General features: G+C 43.9%; 2 protein-coding genes across 7 annotated transcripts in view; one reads left to right on the forward strand and one right to left on the reverse strand.

Moving 5' to 3' along the window:
* LOC124552398 (bifunctional purine biosynthesis protein ATIC) overlaps positions 1-15,896 on the reverse strand; it is a 93,843-nt gene extending 77,947 nt beyond the window's left edge. Inside the window, exons 1-2 of one of the 5 annotated variants that reach the window (XM_047126661.1) lie at positions 15,798-15,896; positions 15,284-15,327 (exon numbers count right to left, since the gene is read on the reverse strand). In XM_047126661.1, the coding sequence (XP_046982617.1) occupies positions 15,284-15,305 (22 nt within the window). In that variant the 5' untranslated portion in view covers positions 15,306-15,327; positions 15,798-15,896. The other 4 variants (XM_047126662.1, XM_047126659.1, XM_047126658.1 and 1 more) reach the window with 4 other exon arrangements.
* Positions 15,897-16,416: 520 nt separating this feature from the next.
* LOC124552400 overlaps positions 16,417-19,664 on the forward strand; it is a 126,442-nt gene continuing 123,194 nt past the window's right edge. For both annotated transcript variants that reach the window (XM_047126663.1, XM_047126664.1), the window contains exons 1-2: positions 16,417-17,012; positions 17,192-17,347. In XM_047126663.1, the coding sequence (XP_046982619.1) occupies positions 16,994-17,012; positions 17,192-17,347 (175 nt within the window). In that variant the 5' untranslated portion in view covers positions 16,417-16,993. The remainder of the gene's footprint in view (positions 17,013-17,191; positions 17,348-19,664) is intronic.

Consider the following 19,664-nt stretch of genomic DNA (forward strand, 5'->3'; position numbering starts at 1 on the left):
CACTGAGTGGCCAGGGACCCACACCAGGTTTACCCTGTTGCTTACCCCTAGCTCCTCCAGTGCTCTGTGGCATTCTGCAACAATCTTAGATCTGTTTGGAGGAGATGCCAGCGATTTCAGGGCAGCCTGGCTGTCTGAAAAGATGTAGATGCTATGGTCCTTGTAGCACCTATGCATATTCTCCTCCACACATGCCCTGATTGCAGTGATTTCAGCTTGGAATACGGAGGGCAGTTTTCCTAGAGAGATAGGGGGTGACAGAGACCTTAGGATTTTCGAATAGGTTGGTCCTAATTTACAGTTACGGCACCTTCAAACAGGAGTGAGGGAGGAAATACACGGGGCACTTTCCAGCGAGTGGAATGGCTGGTTGGTTTAAAAGAGGGGGGAAAGGGACCAAACTACAAGGTCATTGGTCCCTTGTTCCTAATAAAACAATGCCACAAGTGTGAGAACAAAACAGACAAGACACATAACACAAAACTGAAAGAAAGGAAAGACCACAAGAATAAAAGAAAGGCAACGAACACTAAAAGGAACAAAAGAGGGCAAGAAAACACCAGAGAGATGCAGGAAACAGAAGAAAATAAAACAAAGAAGCAGATTACAGTGGCTGGCTGACCACAAAAATAAAAGGAAAAGCCACCTACCCTGAACACATTAAAACCTCCACCCTAAAAGCACTAGAGTGGAAGACAGAGGGACAAAGGACATGCGCTAAAACTTGGATCAAATGATAAAACCCACCCTCACGAATAAAACGTAAAACTGAATCAGCCAAAGAGGCATTGTCAGATAAAATTAGCAGCAAAGAGTCCAGTAACCCTAGATTTCGTTGCTGGGCAGTCAAAGTGGGACAGTGCACCAGAATATGGGCCACTGTTAACTGGGCGCCACACTAACACTGAAGTGGGTCTTTGCGGCGCAGGAGGTAGCTGTGGGTTGCCCAGGCATGGCCAATGCGGAGCCGGCAGAGAACCACGGAGTCCCTGCGAGAGGCCCTCATCAAGGACTTCCACACATTCATGGTCCCCTTAATGGCTCGCAGTTTGTTGTGCGTACTAAGATTTTGCCATTCTGTTTCCCAAAGCTGAAAAACCTGCAGCATAATAACATACACAGGTCAGTTGCAGGGATGCCCATCTCCAGAAGTGGTTTCCATGTAGCCTGTTTGGCCAGCCTGTCAGCAACTTCATTCCCTGGGATTCCAACATGACCAGGGGTCCAGATGAACACCACTGAATGACTGGACCACTCCAGAGTATAGACGGACTCCTGGATGGATGCTACCAAAGGATGGCGAGGGTAGCACTCCTCAATGGTTTTCAGGCTGCTCAAGGAGTCAGTACATAAAAGAAAAGACTGCCCAGGGCATGAACGGAGATACTGAACTGCACGAGAAATGGTCACCAGCTCTGCAGTGAATACACTGTAGCCATCAGGTAAGGAATGCTGTTCAATATGGTCACTGTGAATAAAGGCAAAGCCAACGCTACCATCAGCCATCGAGCCGTCAGTGTAAAATACTTCAGAGCCCTGGAACATGTCAAGCATCGAGAGGAAGTGACAGCAGAGAGCCGCAGGGTTAACGGAGTCATTAGGGCCACGTGAAAGGTCCAAACGAAGCTGTGGACGAAGTGGACACCATGGAGGCACACGTGAACGGACCGCAACAAGAGGTGGTAAAAGGAAGGACTCCAGTTTCGAGAGAAGAGACCGCATGCGAACCGCAATCATTAGCCCTGACCTGGGTCGCCAATGCAGGAGATGGACTGCTGCGGGCGGGAAGAGGAGACAGTAATTTAGATGTTCAGGGGAATTACGAATGTGCGCTCCGTAACTGGCGAGCAGTTGCGCACATCTCATCTGCAGTGGAGGGAACCCAGCCACTACCAGTACACTGGTCACCGGACTAGTCCTAAAAGCTCCTGTCACTAGTCAAACCCCGCAGTGGTGCACAGGGCCGAGAAAATGCAACGCTGAGGGCGCTGCTGAACCATAAATCTCACTCCCATAGTCAACTCTGGATTGGACAAGGGCTCTGTAGAGCCGCAGCAGCGTAGAGCGATCTGCACCCCAATTGGTGCTGTTCAGGCAATGGAGGGCATTGAGGTGCTGCCAGCACTTCTGCTTAAGCTGACGAAGATGAGGAAGCCAAGTCAATCGAGTGTCGAAAACCAGTCCTAAGAATTGAAATGTCTCCACTACAGTGAGTGGATCGTCATTAAGGTAAAGTTCTGGGCCCGGATGAACTGTACACGCTGATAGAAGTGCATGACACACGACTTTGCGGCAAAAAACTGGAAGCCGTGGGCTAGAGTCCATGACTGTGCCTTGTGCATGGCTCCCTGTAGGCAACGCTCAGCAACACCAGTACTGGCGGAGCAGTACGAAATACAGAAGTCATCTGCATACAGAGAGGGTGAGACAGACATCCCTACAGTGGCTGCAAGACTGTTAATGGCCACTAAAAATAGAGAGACACTCAATACAGAGCCCGGCGGGACTCCATTCTCCTGGATATGGATGGAACTGTGGGAGGCACCAACTTGGACATGGTAAGTACGGAGCGACAGGAAATTTTGGATAAAAATTGGGAGTGGGCCCCGGAGACCCCACTCATACAATATGGCAAGGATATGGTGTCGCCAGGTTGTGCCGGTTGCTTCACATAAGTCAAAAAAGACTGCAACAAGGTGTTGCCACCTGAAAAAAAGCTGTTCGGAAGGCAGACTCAAGGGACCCAAGATTATCAGTGGTAGAGCAACTCTGGCGGAAGCTGCCCCGACATGCAGCCAGTAGGCCACGTGACTCCAGGACCCAACCCAATCGCCGACATACCATACGTTCTAGCAGCTTACAAAGAACATTGGTGAGGCTGATGGGCCGATAGCTATCCATATTAGCAGGTTTTTACCAGGTTCGAGCACCGGAATGATGGTGTTCTCCTGCCATTGCGATGGAAAGACACCATCGCACCAGATCCAGTAGAAGATGACGAGGAGATGTTGCTTGTAGTCAGATGAGATGTTTAATCATCTGACCGTGGATCTGATCTGGGCCAGGAACTGTGTTGGGGCAATGTGCTATGACACTGAGGAGCTCCCACTCTGTAAATGGGGCATTATAGGATTCACTGCGGTGTGTAGCGAATGAGAGGACGTTCCCTCCATTTCGCTGCTTGAGAGTGCAAAAGGCTGGGGGTAATTCTCCGACGCAAAGGGTCTGGTACCCGAAAAGAAGTTTGATCTTTGCCCAGACTTGGGAAGGTGACGTATGGCATTCAATGGACGAGACATATCTCTCCTAACACTCCAGCTTCCAACATTTGATAAGTTGGCAAATGAGGGCACGCAGCCGTTTAAAGTCTATGAGGTGCTCCAGGGAAGGGTGCTGCTTATGCCGTTGTAGAACTCGGTGACACTCCTTAATTGCTTCAGTGACTTCCGGCGACAACCAAGGGACTGCCTTACACCATGGGCACCCTTAAGAGTGAGGTATCATGTTTTCTGCCACAGAAACAATTGTTGTAGTCACCTGCTCAACCATCATCAGATTGATGTTGCCGTGTGAGGGAGATTCAATGGTGACAGCAGAGGTGAAAGTTTCCCAGTCCACCTTGTTTAAAGCCCATCTGGGCAGGCGTTTGTGGGCCTGACGCTGGGGCAGTGACAGGAAGATGGGGAAGTGGTCACTACCACACAGGTCGTCATGTGCTCTCCAGTGGACAGATGGGAGAAATCCTGGGCTGCAAATTGATAAACCAATGGCCGAGTAACTACCGTGAGCCACACTGAAATGTGTGGTGGCCCCAGTATTTAAGAGGCAAAGGTTGAACTGAGACAGTGAAGTTTCCACACCTCTGCCTTGGCCAGTAAGAACAGTGGCACCACACAGGGGGTTATGAGTGTTAAAAATCTCCTGAAAGTATGAAACGTTTAGGGAGTTGATCAATCAGTGCAGCTAATACATTCAGGGATACTGCACCATCTGGAGGAAGATAAACATTGCAGACAGTTATTTCCAGCGTCATCCTTTTTCTGACGGCCACAGCTTCAAGAGAGGTTCGAAGTGCCACAGGTTCACTACAGACTGAGTTTAGAACATAAACACAAACCCCACCTGACACTCGATTATAGTCACTACGGTTCCTGCAATATCCCTTATAGCCGCGTAGGGCAGGGGTCCGTATTGCTGGGAACCAGGCTTCCTGGAGGGCAATGCAGATAGCAGGTGTAAAGCTTAACAGTTGCCATAGCTCAGCCAGGTTTTGGAAAAAAACACCGCAATTCCACTGGAGGATGACATAATCGTGAGACTGGGAAGACATGGAACATTCAATGAGGTAGTTTACATCTCAGGGTCACCTGCTGCCATCGATTTTTTGCCTAAGCAGTCTATTATTCATTGAGTCTGAGGGTCTGGCGAGATCTAGATCCTCAGTGGACACCAAAATCTCCACTCCATCCTCAGACGCAGAGCTTGTAGGAAGCGGTGGTGTGAGTGTCCCCGCAATTTCCTTGGTCTTAGAAGTTTTCTTTTTGGATTTCTTTCGCTGCTCCTTGGGTTACCCTGACTGGGAGGACTTCACTGACTCAGTATCCGGGATGAGCATGAAGACCTACGACCAGCTGCTTTCGGTCTCTTCAGCCACTGGCAGTTATCTTTCCCATTCGCAGAAACCTGGGACGGGAGCATCCCAAGGGACCCCTTCCTAGCGAAAGAAGCAGAAGACTTATGCTTCTCCGGCTTAGGAGTTGGGCTGGATGTCCCCCATGGTTGGGGAAAGGAAGGTGGGGGGGGGGGGGGGGGGGGGTGTTACTTCCAAAGCAGGTGGTGCAGGAGCAACAGAGAGGGAAATGCCCCCCCACCATCAAGGGGGCAGGTGTAGTCTTCCGGCTCTGGGAGGTGACTGGGTTTGGCAAAGCTGATGGTGCCAGAACAGTTGTAGCGACGGTGTAAGACGATGTCATAAGCACAGGATGCAGGTGTTCAAATTTTCTCTTAGCCTCACTGTAGGTCAGTCGGTCCAGGGTCTTGTACTCCATGATATTCCTATCTTTCTGGAGAATCCTGCAGTCTGGCGAGCAAGGCGAATGGTGCTCTCTGCAGTTGACACAGATGGGAGGCGGGGCACATGGAGTATCGGGATGTGATGGCCATCTGCAATCTCAACATGTGACACTGGAAGAACAGTGGGAAGACGTGGCTGAACTTCCAGCACGTAAAGCACCGCATCAGGGGAGGGATATAGGGCTTTATATCATAGCGGTAGACTATCACCTTGATCTTCTCGGGCAATGTACCACCCTCGAAGGCCAAGATGAAGGCACCAGTAGCAACCTGATAATCCCTCGGACACCGGTGGACACTCCTGACGGAATGTACACCTTACCGCTCTAAATGGACGCGCAGCTGATCGGACTTCAAAAGAAGGTCCCTGTGAAATATTATACCCTAGTCCGTATTTCAGCTCTTATGGGGCGTGATGGTTACAGAAGCATTCCCCAGCTTGTCACAAGCGAGTAATGCCTGTGACTGGGTAGAAGGTGCTCCTTTGATCAAGACTGACTCAGATCTCATTTTGGAAAAGCCCTCCACCTCACCAAACTTGTCCTCTAAATTCTCAACAAAAAACTGAGGCTTCATCGTCATGAAAGACTCCCCATCAGCTCTCGAACATACAAAGTACTGGGGCAAATAAGATCTGCTGCCATCCTTAGCTTGGCGATCGTCCCATGGTGTGGCCAGGGAGGGGAGCGATTTGGGGTCGTACTTATGTGCATTGAATTGAGCTCGTGAACACTTATAGACTGCTGATGTTTCACCACCAGCAAGAGATAATAGACTACGCTTCATCACGTGTCATCTGCCCTAATGCCACCCACTCCGACCAGGGACCCTCCCCACCCAGCTGCAGCATAGGCCACCTGGCAGGATGGCCATTGCCGGGAGTCCCGGTGCCACAGGGGGATGGGCATCTACCCCTTGGCATACGTGGGGAGTTAACGGTGTAGGCATCGGTAGAGTGATCCCTATGTGGGGGGGCTACAACCAACAGAGTACATGGCAGCACCAGCACAACGGACTGGCTACCGTGGTGGATATCAGGTGCGAACAAGTACATAGTCATCGTCACCACAGAAAGGGACACTGCATAGTGCATGGTGGAAAACGCACCCTGGAAGGTGTCCTCACCCAAGAGATGGAGAATGAGCAGGATGAAATGCGACGACGAGGAACTGGGCTAAAGATCTAAATGCACGATGGACACAATGCACCATGTAAGGCTTCCTTCCCCAATTGGCTCACTCTTCGGGAAAATTTTGAAGACTGGAGGTCAAACCTTACAGGGGACCATCACATAAAGACCGAATTGTGTGAAATTCCTTTTAGTCACCTCTTACGACAGGCAGGAATACATCGGGCCTATTCTTACCCCCGCACCCACAGGGGGATCCAACGAGTGGAGATGGAAATCCCAACAGAGGTACGTGAGATGTATTCCAACCGGCAATCCTACTAGAGGGCAGGTGTCAGGAGGGAGACATCCCTCATTTGTGAAGCGTATGGAGTACGTGGGATGGTCAGCGAATTGTCGAATGGTGATTGCGTAAGAAGCCATGCGTGGACTCCGTAGTATTTGTAGAGAGGAAATCTGCACTTCTTGAGAAGACTGTCGATGCGACTAGTGCAATAGGCACCAACAGCCAGACGCATTCTATAATGATGAACAGGGTCAAATAGTTTCAGAGTGAAAGGAGCCGCCGAGCCATACCATACAACAATAATCTGATCTTGACAAAACCAGAGCACGGTAAAGATTGAGAAGAGTCACAAAGTCTCCAGCCCAAGACGTGTGGGCAGAGAGCATTAAGCTTCCGCATCCAGGTAGTCCTCACGTGGCCAATATGGGACAGCCACGAGAGCTTGATACAAAAAATAAGGCCCAAGAAATGGGACTGTGCTACATCATGAAGGCTCTGGCTGCCTAAATGAAGCTTTGGATCAGGGTGTACTGTGGGTTGGTTGGTTGGCTGGCTTAAAGAGGGAGAGGGGGGAGGGGGGGGGCCAAACTGCAAGGTCATCGGTCCCTTGTTCTCAGTAGCACTATTACCCAAGGGAAAGAAGAAAACAAAGAAGACATATGGCACAATAACAGAAGAAAGGAAGACATATGGCACAATAACAGAAGAAAGGAAGACATATGGCACAATAACAGAAGAAAGGAAGAACCAGAAGAATGACAGACTGGCAACAAACACTACAATGGGCAGAACAGGACAAGAAAACCATAGAGAGACATAAGAAACGGGGAGAAGAGACTAAAAACAAGAAAGCAGATTACCATGACTGGCTGACCATGAGAATAAAAAAGGAGAAGCCAGCCACTCTGCAACACATTAAAACCTCCATCCTGAAAGCCCTAGGGTGAAGGACACAGAGGGACAAAGGGCATACACTAAAACTCAGACCAAATGATAAAACCCACCCTCACAAATAAAACGCAAAACTACAGCTGTTGTTGAGGCATTGTCACACAACACCAAAGGCAGGGTGCTGGGAAGGTTAAAAGTCCGCTGCAGAGCGGCTAAAAGTGGGCAGTCCAACAACAGGTGGACTAGTGTCATTTGGGAGCCACAGCGACACAGAGGTGGATCCTTCCGGAGGAGGAGGTAAGCATGTATGAGCCACATATGGCCAATGTGGAGCCGACAAAGGACAACTGATTCCCTGTGAGAAGCCCGCAGGGAAGACTTCCACACATTCGCAGTGTCCTTAATGACATGCAGTTTGTTGTGCATACTGTTATGCCATTACATCTCCCAAAGTCGAAAAACCTTGCGGCTTAAGACAGAACACAGGTCAGTTTCAGAGATGCCCATGTCCAGCAGTGGTTTCCACGTAGCCTGCTTGGCCAGCCTGTCAGCAAGTTTGTTGCCTGGGATTCCAACGTGTCCTGGGGTCCACACAAACACCACTGAGTGAATGGACTGTTCCAGGACAGAGATGGACTTCTGGATGTTCACTACCAAAGGATGGAGAGGATAGCACTAGTTGATAGCTTGTAAGCAGCTCAGGGCGTCACAACTGAGAAAAAACGACTCACCAGAAAAGAAACAGATGTACTGAAGTGCACGAGATATGGCCACAAGCCCTGCAGTGAATACACCGCAGCCAGCAGGCAAGGAATGCTGTTCAATATGACCTTTGTGAACATAGGCAAAGCCAACATGACCATCAGCCATCGAGTCGTCAGTGTAAACAACTTCAGAGCCCCGGAACACATCAAGAATCGAGAAGAAATGACAGCAGAGAGCAGCGGGGTTAACGGAGTACTTAGGGCCATTAATGGAGTCCTTAGGGCCACACAAAAGGTCCACACGAAGCTTTGGCCGAGGTGTACACCATGGAGATGTATGCGAATGGACCTGGAGTATAGGTGGTTGATGTATTTCCAGTTGGTGATGGTAATATCCTTTGCAATTCCACTGTATTATCGTGTGGCGAGAGTCCAGGCCCAATGGGAGATCATGGCACCAGGTCAGTGGTCATCACTGTCGAGCATGGGGTGACATCTATAAATAAGAAATCGGACTCAGGTTAGGAAGAGGGTCCTGATGGGGGAGGGGTACTGTCCTGTGACTAGTTTTTTCTTCTTCTTCTTCTCTTCTCCTTTTCCTCTTTTGGAGGTTGAGGAGGGCAAAGGAGAGCAGGCTTCTGCAAGATCTAGAACGAGTCCCATCATCACTGGGCATCAAAGAAATGGGGTGCTTCTTTGACCAGGGAGGGGGAGCAGCACCTGGAGGGGAGGAAGAGATGAGACGTGCACAGGGCTGGGATAAGGAATAGGTAGCACGGAAAAGGAACTGACATTGGCTACAGTCAGTCACATGTTTGGTGAGCCTCATCATAAAACAGCCAATCCACGGACTTGTACTCTCGGATCTTCTTTTCTTTCTTGTAAACTGGGCAATCTGGTGAGTGCGGAAGAGGAAGTCATGACAGTTTAGGCACACAGGCAGCGGAACATTTTGGCTTCCCTCATGGAGTGGGTGGCCAAAGTCACCACACACAGGGTCCACCGCACAGCGGGAAGACATATGCCCAAAATGCAAGCAGCACAGCACCTCACGGGTGGCAGGATATAGAGCTCCATGGCACATCGGTAACGCGTAACCTTGGCCTCCTATGGGAGGGTACCCCCTCGAAAGCCAGAATAAAGGTGCCAGTATCGTTGCAGTTGTCTTTAAGAACCTTCTCAACATGCCGAACAAAATTAATGCTGCGTCGCTCCGTGTTAGCCCAGAGTTCCTCATCAATATTAAAGGTGAGGTCCCAGTGAAAAATCACTCCCTGGACCATATTCAGAGACTGGTGAGGAGTAACAGATACTGGAACATAACCAAGGTGATCACAAGCACAAAGGACTGCAGATTGGGCGGCAGACGAAGATTTGATCAACAGGGAGCCTGACCACACTGTGAGACTCCACTCCATGAAACTCGTGCTTGACATTCTCCACAAAAAACAATGCCTTTGTGGCAATGAATGTGTCCCCATCCATCCTAGTACAGACCAGGTAGCAGGTAAAGTGTTTCACCCCAAGACGTTGAACCTGGCCCTCCTCACAGGGCGTAGCCAGCATTCAATGATCCGCTATCATTCTAAGAGATGGCAGTTTGAGAATGGCCAGATTTTTGCAGCTCGATACACTTCATGTGCCAAGCATCCGTCCAGATACCTCCCACTTTGATCAGGGGCTCTCTCCGTGAGTGCCACACAGCCACAGCAACGGTTGTCTGGCAGGGCTGGCATTGCCAGGAGTTCCGATGCTTCAGGATGATAGGCAACAACTCCCTGGCATACATGGGGAGGGAACAGCTCAGGTATCAGTAGTGCGATCAGCCAGATGGGTATGTAACAGCCCCACTACAAAGACTTGCTACTTGTGCTGGAGACCTAGCAGGGCAGAGGGGGGTACAGCATGGAAGGAACAAAATCGAAGGAATACAGGGAATCAGGTGGATAGCCAAGTTGACACAAATAAAAACACCGAGAGAGAGAGAGAGAGAGAGAGAGAGAGAGAGAGAGAGAGGAGGGGGGCAGTGAGGAAGGAGCCAGAATGGGGAGGGAGGGGCACAGTGAAGGAAATGCAGCCCGAGAAGGATGAACGGGCTGCAACAGCTCGGAGCCCGTGGGCACTATGCACGAACTCTCCGAAGAACCGTGAGCTCCCGGGTAGAGGGAGCTTTAGAGATATTTAGAAATTTAGTCTGTCTGCAAAAGAACCTGCATACAAATCACTTGAAAATCCTACCTTAGAATACGGCCCGCGTGTATGGGACCTGTAGCAAATAGGACTAACAGGGGACTTCTAACACATGGAAGAGCAGGTTTCTTCGAGCCAGAGGACGCATCACAGATATGCTGAAAAACTTTATCACCTAAAGACAGATTCCAATTATTCCGCAAAAGCCTACTTACAAAGTTTCGAGCACTAGTATTAAGTGAGGTATCTAAAGATATTCTTGCTCCCCCCTACATATCACTCCCACAGTGACCATTAAGATGACAGACTAATTAAGGCACAGAGTGAGGCATTTAAGGCACACAGTGAGGCGTTTAAGCAGTCATGCTTCCCATGCTCCATACGCAACTGAAATGGGAAAAACCCTAGCTTTGCCATGCACTTTTGTGGTTTTCAGGGTATTTATGCAGATGTAGATCACATATTTCTTTCCCTTCACAGAAGTCAAACTATAGGAAAAAATAGTTCAATATTCTGTTATAAACTTTCTTAAACAAATATTTAGAACATGACTGAAAAGGAAATAATTCTATCAATTGAACTTATAGTTTGAAGAAGGGAACAAGAACCAAACTTTTTTTGACATATAGATGCATGCTGTGAGCTATAAAAATAGAATGAAAGGCACTAACATGCTGGCTTAGTCGGGCTTGGAAATATTTCTTAGTCTGAAAGAAGGGAACTTAACCAGGCTTCATGTTTGTCCCGGAGTTCATGTCTGCTGTTCAGTTGCTTAAAACCTCTTGTTTACAGTGCATCCGAGTATTATTTTGTGCTTAATGCCTGACTTCTAAGTTTAGATATTCTTCATTAAAGATTAGTGAATAACATAGGTCTGCGACATAAAAATTGTTTCAAATTTATTAAGTGATTTTTATAGTGTTTTCAATGCTGATTTCGGGAAAATTAGTGAAAAAATTCCATCACGTACAGTTATTTCACCAACTGTTTGTCTAGTTTTAGCTTTTTTCGATATTTCAGCACTCTAGTGATTTTGAATCTTGGTTTTTAGGATCTCCATAAACTGTTATTTAGCCGTTTTTATACTAGATATACATAAAATAAAGAGTAATTAGGAGAAACCAGCAGTATTTTCATGTCAGTGCCTGTCTGTCGCGCTCCCCCTTCCGCTGTAATCACTAACCAGTGAGCTTCTGCTATTGTCCTTCAGTTTCCAGTACCGCTTCACTCTGTGCTGATCATGTGTTGTTGTTACAAGTGCTTTGAAGTAGTGAATGTTTTCTTGTGTTGTGAAGCTGTTTTATGAACAATGGACAATGGCTACCAGAGGATGTATAACCTCACCAGACTGCTTCTGCTACATTTGTGGTAACTATACCATTAAAAAGCAACAAAGAAACATTTCCGATTTTAGAATGAGATTTTCACTCTGCAGCAGAGTGTGCGCTGATATAAAACTTCCTGGCAGATTAAAACTGTGTGCCCGACCGAGACCCGAACTCGGGACCTTTCCGATTTTGTTGAAAAAGCATATTTCACCTATTTTGGTACAAAGTTAGGCGATCAAGATAAGCCTTGAGCCCCACACAAAGTTTGTTCAGTGTGTGTTGAAGAACTGAGGCAATGGTTTCAACGTAAAAAGCAGTCCTTAAGTTTTGGAATACCGATGGTTTGGAGGGAGACCAAAAATCATAGTAATAACTGCTATTTTTATTCTTGCAACATACGAGGTTTCAATTTTAAAAACATAAAGGATATTTCTTACCCAAACATTCAATCTGCCATTTGCTCTGTTCCTCATTGACCTGAAGTACCAATACCCTCTCATCCAGATTCTTTGGATGATATAAATGATCACGAGCCATTGGCTCAGCAAGGTGATAGTGAAGAACACAGTGATTGCAACGATCCTGACACAACTGATCCCATTCCATTCTCACAATCTGAACTGGACGACTTAGTTAGAGACCTAGGCCTTTCTAAAGAATCAGCAGAGGTTTTAGGATCTAGATTGAAAGATAAATATATGTTGGCTCCGGTTACATCGATTTATTTGTATCGATCAAGGGAAAAGGAGTTTGTATCTTTCTTCTCTCTCAAGAAGGTGACCTGGTATTTTGCAGTAATGTTCCTGGACTTATGGCATGTTCAAAAATAGAATATGCTCCTCACATCTTGATTACTTCCCTGCAAACCTTGGTGATGTAAGTGAAGAGCAAGGCAAAAGATTCCACCAAGACATCAAAGAAATGGAAAGAAGATATCAAGGAAGATGGAACGTCAACATGATGGCGGACTACTGCTGGATGATAAAAAGGGATGATCCTCAACGAGTCCACAGCCGGAAAAGCAATAAAAGAAGCTTCGACGGAAAGAGAAAGTGTTTTTATAAGGACTTATGAGCTTAAAGAGAAATGGAAGTGTACTGAAAATTTAGTTTATAACATGATTTATAAATAAAATAAAAATTTATAATGTTGGAAAAAATGTGATAAATTGTTTATATTTTGTTATTATACACAAAAATACTCCCTTTTTTGTGAGAAAACCTGACTTGATAGAAAAAAAAAAAAAAAAACAGATTGCATTTTTGAAATCAGTGCTGAAAAGCACATAAAAGTCAGTTAAAATATTTTTTTGGAGACCTGTGTAATAGTTATTCATACAGTAACTATTCTGGATGGTTTAAAAGCATGTTTGTTTGACGACGACGAAGTCCCTAGAAATGTCCTCATTTTTGATTACCAAGTACAGACAGTTAGAATATTTTTTTATCGAAAAGTTATTTAACCGCATCTGAGTTCATTTATAATGCGGTAAAGAACACTTGCTGCAAAATAACAAGAATGCACCACATTCCAATGGTTTACAATGGAAACATTCCAGTACAAGACATGCAAGATAGTTATATACATTCCACATGAGTAAAGACCATTTCATGAGGAGGAGATGATGAGACTAACAACAGCTACTGCAGAGGATGATAAAGATGAAGGACAGTAATGATTTTCAGAATAAATTTCATAGCTAATGCTTTCAAAACCTGTGAGTAGTATAGACATTTCATGTATATGTTCTATTGTGAATGTTTTGTGCAAATATAGCTATTTCTGACAATGTAATAAGAAGCTGTAATGCCTCATTCATAATCTGTACAAAAGAGAGACAAAATCCTCGGTTTTTAATATTGTGACACGTCTGTCAAGATCAACTGATCTTTCTGAGGTACTGCTAACGTAAAAAAAAAAGAACGGGAAGAACTTTTTTGTATGTCCACACAAAATGAGGTCTTGGATTCGCTCCCTTCTTCAAACTATCAATTCAATTAAGGTTAGCTGCTTATCTCCATTTTTATAAATTGATATTACTACTATACGAGGAAACTAAGATGACACTCGGCGTGGCGGCTGATGGGAGTAACCAGATAGATATTTCCCCATTTACAGTTGTTCCCATCAGCCACCATACCCAGTATCATCTTAAGTTTGGGTGTACAATACTGCATACCTCAGCCTACTCCATGACTCATTACATAAGTAAAGTACATTATCACAACCAAGTCAGCAAACACTTTCCATAGTTTGACTGAAATACATTCAGAGCCAGGCGGCAATTATTTTTGCGAGCTCTCTGACAAACGAGTCAGAAAAATTGATACCTACAGGTGAAGTATGTGAAGCCTATCTAACCGAAAGTAAATCTAATGGATCTACTTTTGATGGTCCATTTTTTGTCCCTGTGTTTCTTGTTACTTTCAAGAACAACTAGCATCATGTTTAATGATCAACAATTTTAACTTACACAACAATTCACAGTGTCTATCAGGTACTTTGATGTCATTTTCTTCCCAGGATACAGTAATTTGTTCCCCTATAATTGTGTCTGACCTCCTCATAAAGGCAAATTGGATTCTGTTATTTAAGAATATTTTTAGGAAATAAATTTCTGATCTACTGCGCACGATGGAGAAACACTCATCCATTGTTTTGTCCAGACAGTCCTCTCCAATTAATGTATCAATGTCAGAAACTCTGATTGTGAGGGATAGTACTTTTCCCTTCATAATTAAACCTGACTGGTGAGCATGCTTTATTGCTGCCATCTGACCACGAAGCTCAGTGTAACAATTTACTCTGAGGCTCATCTGTTTCATGAAAGACAGTTGGAATTAGAAATAAATTATAAGTTACTGTTGGTCGTTTCCTTAGAAGGGTGCTCTGGGGAACAAATCAAAGCTATAACTCCAGGTGTCCTCTACCAGCACTATCAGCATGAAATCAATGTTGAAATCACCACCTACAAAGACTTTCCTATTATTTCTATGTAGTGTTATTAGCCTGCTTAACTGCCAAATGAAACTTTTCTTGGCGACCTGTAGACTTCGAGAAAAACTATATTGTATTTTTCCTGACCTATTACTGCTAAGTCTGTTCAATGAAGTCCGTTGCTTGGCACCTGATAATACTTTCTGTGAGTACAGCACCCCTCCCCCTTTTCCCTTACATTGTAATGTACAAGTAATTGTATACTAGTTTGTATACTTCTACTATAGGGTTCCCCAAACTCTGTAAAGTGAAAAGTGTTCCACGAGTAACTACTAATATCATCGCCTTTTTCTCTACATTTTGACGATGTCTGAACTAATTAATTTTTTAATTTTATAATGATTTCTGTGTTTGTAAGTGAAGATTTAAAATTGAAGTATTCATGGAATGAAACAAGTTTTCAATCTCTCCCTCTCTCTCTCTCTCTCTCTATGTTATTAACCTTGAAAATAAACAAGGTATTCCGCAGAAGTCCAAGGTTCGTCATAGTGTTCCTCAGAGAGGAAAATTTTGGGAACCCCTGCTCTATAAGATATATGTATACCGGGTGTTGTACGTATCATTCATAACAGTGACTTGAATAGGCTAAGTAACATTATCACAAGTATAACGAAACATGAAAATGAAAAAGTGAAAATATAAAAACTAAAATTACATTATATAATCAAATGATTTTATTATTTACCTAAATTTCCACCTGCTGCCATTTCAAATGAATCGCTTGAACACCTGTAACAGACAAGAAAACACGCGTTATAGATAACGTTATTGTCTGGGATAGTGACGACCTGGCAATGATATTAATTATGTGCGACAACCTGCACGAGGAACCGAAATCTTGTATTACATAACAACCTATTTACATGACTTAATTGGCATCCTATACAGCAGGCAGTACCATACTTAATATGTAAAGTCTCACTGCTTAAAAAACATCAGACCAAGTAAATATAAAACAGCAATCCCGTCTCCGCAATCCTACCTATACGACGAAACTGGACACTTGTTGATCTGAGCTCAGCATACAACCAAACGCATTGTGGATACCCTTTATCAGGTAGCCCCCAACAGAGAGCGCTTACAAAAAGCTATTTTTTAAGATAAGACGATGAACTTATTCACTGACCTCTGTGGATGTCTTGAGTTCGTAGGTCAACTGATAGTAATAGATAAATTGGTTCAGTACTGACGCTACTTACCGGCTAATGACGCCTGACGGACACACAGCCAATGAAGATAGAGGTTACCACGCAAGGACACCAAAAAAATCGCCTACACTTGCCACATGACAAATTATCTTATTCTTCCTGAAATACAGTCGGTTTTAAACCAACCCATAAAAAAATACACCTGTAAGGCTGTGTATTACTCTGATTTGTCGCTACGGCAGCCACGAAAACAATAAACTGTATTTCGTACAAAATAAATTTGGCGCTATTTTCTACGTTTTGCTTCTACTTCTGCCAACCAATCACAGTTCTTGTATTAGGAAAAACAGAAATATTTTGGGCATTTGCGGTAATTTCCATTTCCCTCTGGATGTGCACGAATATGAAACGTGCAAGGCACTGTGATGTTTGTGAAATTTGCCTTACTCAGAGCAAAAACTGCGAAACATTCAGAAATATACAGTAGTAGAAATGTCATCTCGCTATCTAACTGACCTTTCTTAGATGTTTCATTACGCAAATCTATCTCGTAAATGCTAGCAAGTGACAGGACTATTTGGCTGCGGAATATTTCAGTGGGATAGGTACATTACAACTAGATAAATGTGGATTCTGAGTTTCTGACAGTACTTATGATCATGTTTGGTATATTTTCGTAAATAATTTCTATATTATGTACAGTCCAAAACGAACAAAATAAAACCCTGTTTTAAAATAGAGCTTCTGCTGGTTTTACTGGCATCCTGAAGGGGCAGCACTGTCCCTGGTTACAGAGCGTGGAGACGGAACTGGGAAGTTAATTCAATAAATCAGTGCTTCCTAATTGAACCGCCTCATTTAACCTAATGACAATTCGTTAAGTACATTTCATTATAACGGCATTCATTTGCACTGAATATTGGCAATACATGTGTAACACTGCTGCACCATCGAGAGAAAATCACGCTAGGAGTGACCTAGTTTCCTTACGTGAAAAATGACGTTCACTTGCGATCTGTCAACGCCTATGAAGTCATAGCAGGTGTGGTTATATTTTTGTAGCGTTACAGCAGCGATTGAACATCTTGAGGATAGCCGCATGTGGTGACTTCAGTTATGATTCATTGGCAGTTTGCTTGCTAACGCACGGGGTCTGAACGTCACAGTTCTTGCGTTTTCAGTTGCACGAAGGATACTGTGCTATATGCAACTGTAAATAGTGGGAGAAGGAAGCATTATAAGATAACATGGAGCTGGCACGAAAAGGTAACATGTCAAGTTATTGAAAGTAATTTAAAATTGTGTGCAAGTCATAAGTTTAAAGTGTGGAAATACTCCCTCTTTCGATACTCATCGCCTCTCTAGTACTATTAGAGTATTTGAATTTTGCACTGTGGATACAGTGTCAACAGAAAGAATCTAATGCACGGCGTATTTACCTGCAGATCACATTGTTATGACACCAAAATGCAAAACTACTGATTCAACAACCCTTGCGATTGAACGTAGGGCAGTTCCTTTGGATGATACCAAGAATGACAAAATACATGTTGCTGGTGGTGACCACCAGGGAATCATAATTAACAAAGAACTGGCAAAGGGTAAGTACACAGCTTGTATTTACACGTTCCTATGTTAGAAAAGTAAACCACGAAGAATGGCGTTTGAATTTACTGGCTTTTGTTGAAAAATGACAACAATACCGACTGGTAAAAGTGTTGTACATGTCTCTTTTGACAGCTGGAAATATTAACTAACACTTAAACTAATAAAAAGGCAGATGTAATACTTGATCTATACTGTATCTATGTTCAGAACAGAAAGAAAACAAATGTTACCAATATCAAGTACTCCTAGCAATATCAAAATTAGTGACATGCAACGTTTTAGTGTAGGGGTAGATGAACAAGGAATGCTAACTTGAACGTTCCTGTTGTTTAGGTGTACATTATAACATGATTTTAATTCACGTTCATTTCATATTTGCTTCTGGCGTTGCTCTATGTTAAATTAAGAGTCAAACATTAGCCTTCAGTATCTGCAACAAAAGTTCTTGCAACTAATGCCAACAATCCATCAGAGTTTTCAGTACAGTACCATAGGCTGTCACAAGTTTTAATCAGCCATTGTTCACTCTTTCTGCCTCTCAGCCCACTGAGGTTCTCCTATAATGGTATAGGATGAAAAATTCAAATGGAAAGGGTATTGCAAGGATATTTTTTACATGCACAAGAATGGGAATCGGATATTATTATGCACTTGTTTGATGACAGCTAATATGACTTGCTGGACTTAAGTGTCATTAAAGAGCAATTAAAAAATTATTTTTAAATTAAACTAGACCATTAAGTTGAGCCTTCTGTCAGTGTATTTTATAATCAACCCAATTCACAATATCAAACATTTTCTTAATGTACATGCATCGCCAAAAAGTAATAGGCCTATCTTAGTGTATGTAAAGTATGACTGTACATCGACTGTGATCAATTAAGTAGAATCATATTTATTCATATAGAGTTATTTCTCTGCATTGAAAAACAAAGCAGGCCTTGTTAAAAGATAGAATATGTAAATAACAAGGGGTAACAGTTCACAATGAGAAAAACACTGTGAAGTGCGTGGCAGAGCGTGCTTCCCGTTCCACCGCCTATTAAAGTTTCTTCCTATTCCCCCTATGCATATGGAGTGGGGGAGGAATGGCCATAAATGCAGAAATACTGAATGCTTTGGATCAGGGCAGTTAGGTAGATCATGGATTTCTTGATTTGACTCATTACCACACCTATGCTTATTGTCAAGAGTATGAGGTTTCAAGTGACTGGACTGAGGACATTTTGATAGGGAGGTTGCAGCATGTTTTCTTTGATGGAGAGCCGTCACCAGATGTAGAAGTAACTTCTGGTGTCCCCCAGGGAAGTGTTGGGACTCCTCCTGTTCGTCATACAATGTATGCTTTTACTGCCGGTATTGTCTTTACTTAAAACTCCACGCAGATAGGCTGTGGTCGATGTATAAAACTCCCCCGTGACGTTTCGTCTCAGACGGCGGGAGATGAAATATCAGGGGAGAGTTTTATACATTTAGTCTGGAAGTTTTAAGTGCCTTCCTGTTTATGTTTTATGTTAATGGCGCTAGAAACAATGTTAACAGTAACCTCAAACTTCATGCAGTTATCTGTAATGAAGTACTGTCTGAAAGAAGATGCATAAACATTCATTCAGCTCTTGATCAGATTTCAAAATAGTGCAGAGATTAGCAGCTTGCTTTAAATGTTCAGAAATCTGCACTTTAGAAAATGAAAAAATTTCATATCCTATGACCATAATATCAATGAGTCACAGTTTGTTTTGGCCAGCTCATATAAATATCTGGGTGCAACACTTTGTTGGTGTAAGAAATGGAATAATCAAGTAAGTGCAGTCACGGGTAAAGCAGATGGTAGACTTCGGCTTATTGGTAGAATACTGGAGAACTGCAGTCATTCTACAAAGAACATTTCTTGTAAATCACTTGTGAGGTCGATTCTGGAATATTGCTAAAGTGTGTGGGATCCAAACCAAATAGAACTAACGGGAGATATTGAACGTTACAGAACGGCAGCACGAATAATCATAGGTTTGTTTGATCTGCAGGAGAGTGCCATAGAGCTGTTAAAGAAACTAAACTGGCATACTCGTGAAGGTAGACATAAATTATTCTGAGAAAATGTACTAACAGTGTTTCAAGAACAGGCTTTAAATGATAACTCTTGAGAATATGCTACAACCCCCTATGTATCACTCGCAGAGGGATTCTGAGGATAAGATCAGAATAATTAAAGCATGCACAGAAGCATTCAATCCGTCATTCATCCATCGCTCGATACACGAATGGAACAGGGAGAAACCCTAATAACTGTTACAATGGGATGTACTGTCT

The sequence above is a fragment of the Schistocerca americana genome, chromosome 10 (genome assembly GCF_021461395.2).
Source record: "Schistocerca americana isolate TAMUIC-IGC-003095 chromosome 10, iqSchAmer2.1, whole genome shotgun sequence".
Taxonomy (NCBI): domain Eukaryota; kingdom Metazoa; phylum Arthropoda; class Insecta; order Orthoptera; family Acrididae; genus Schistocerca; species Schistocerca americana.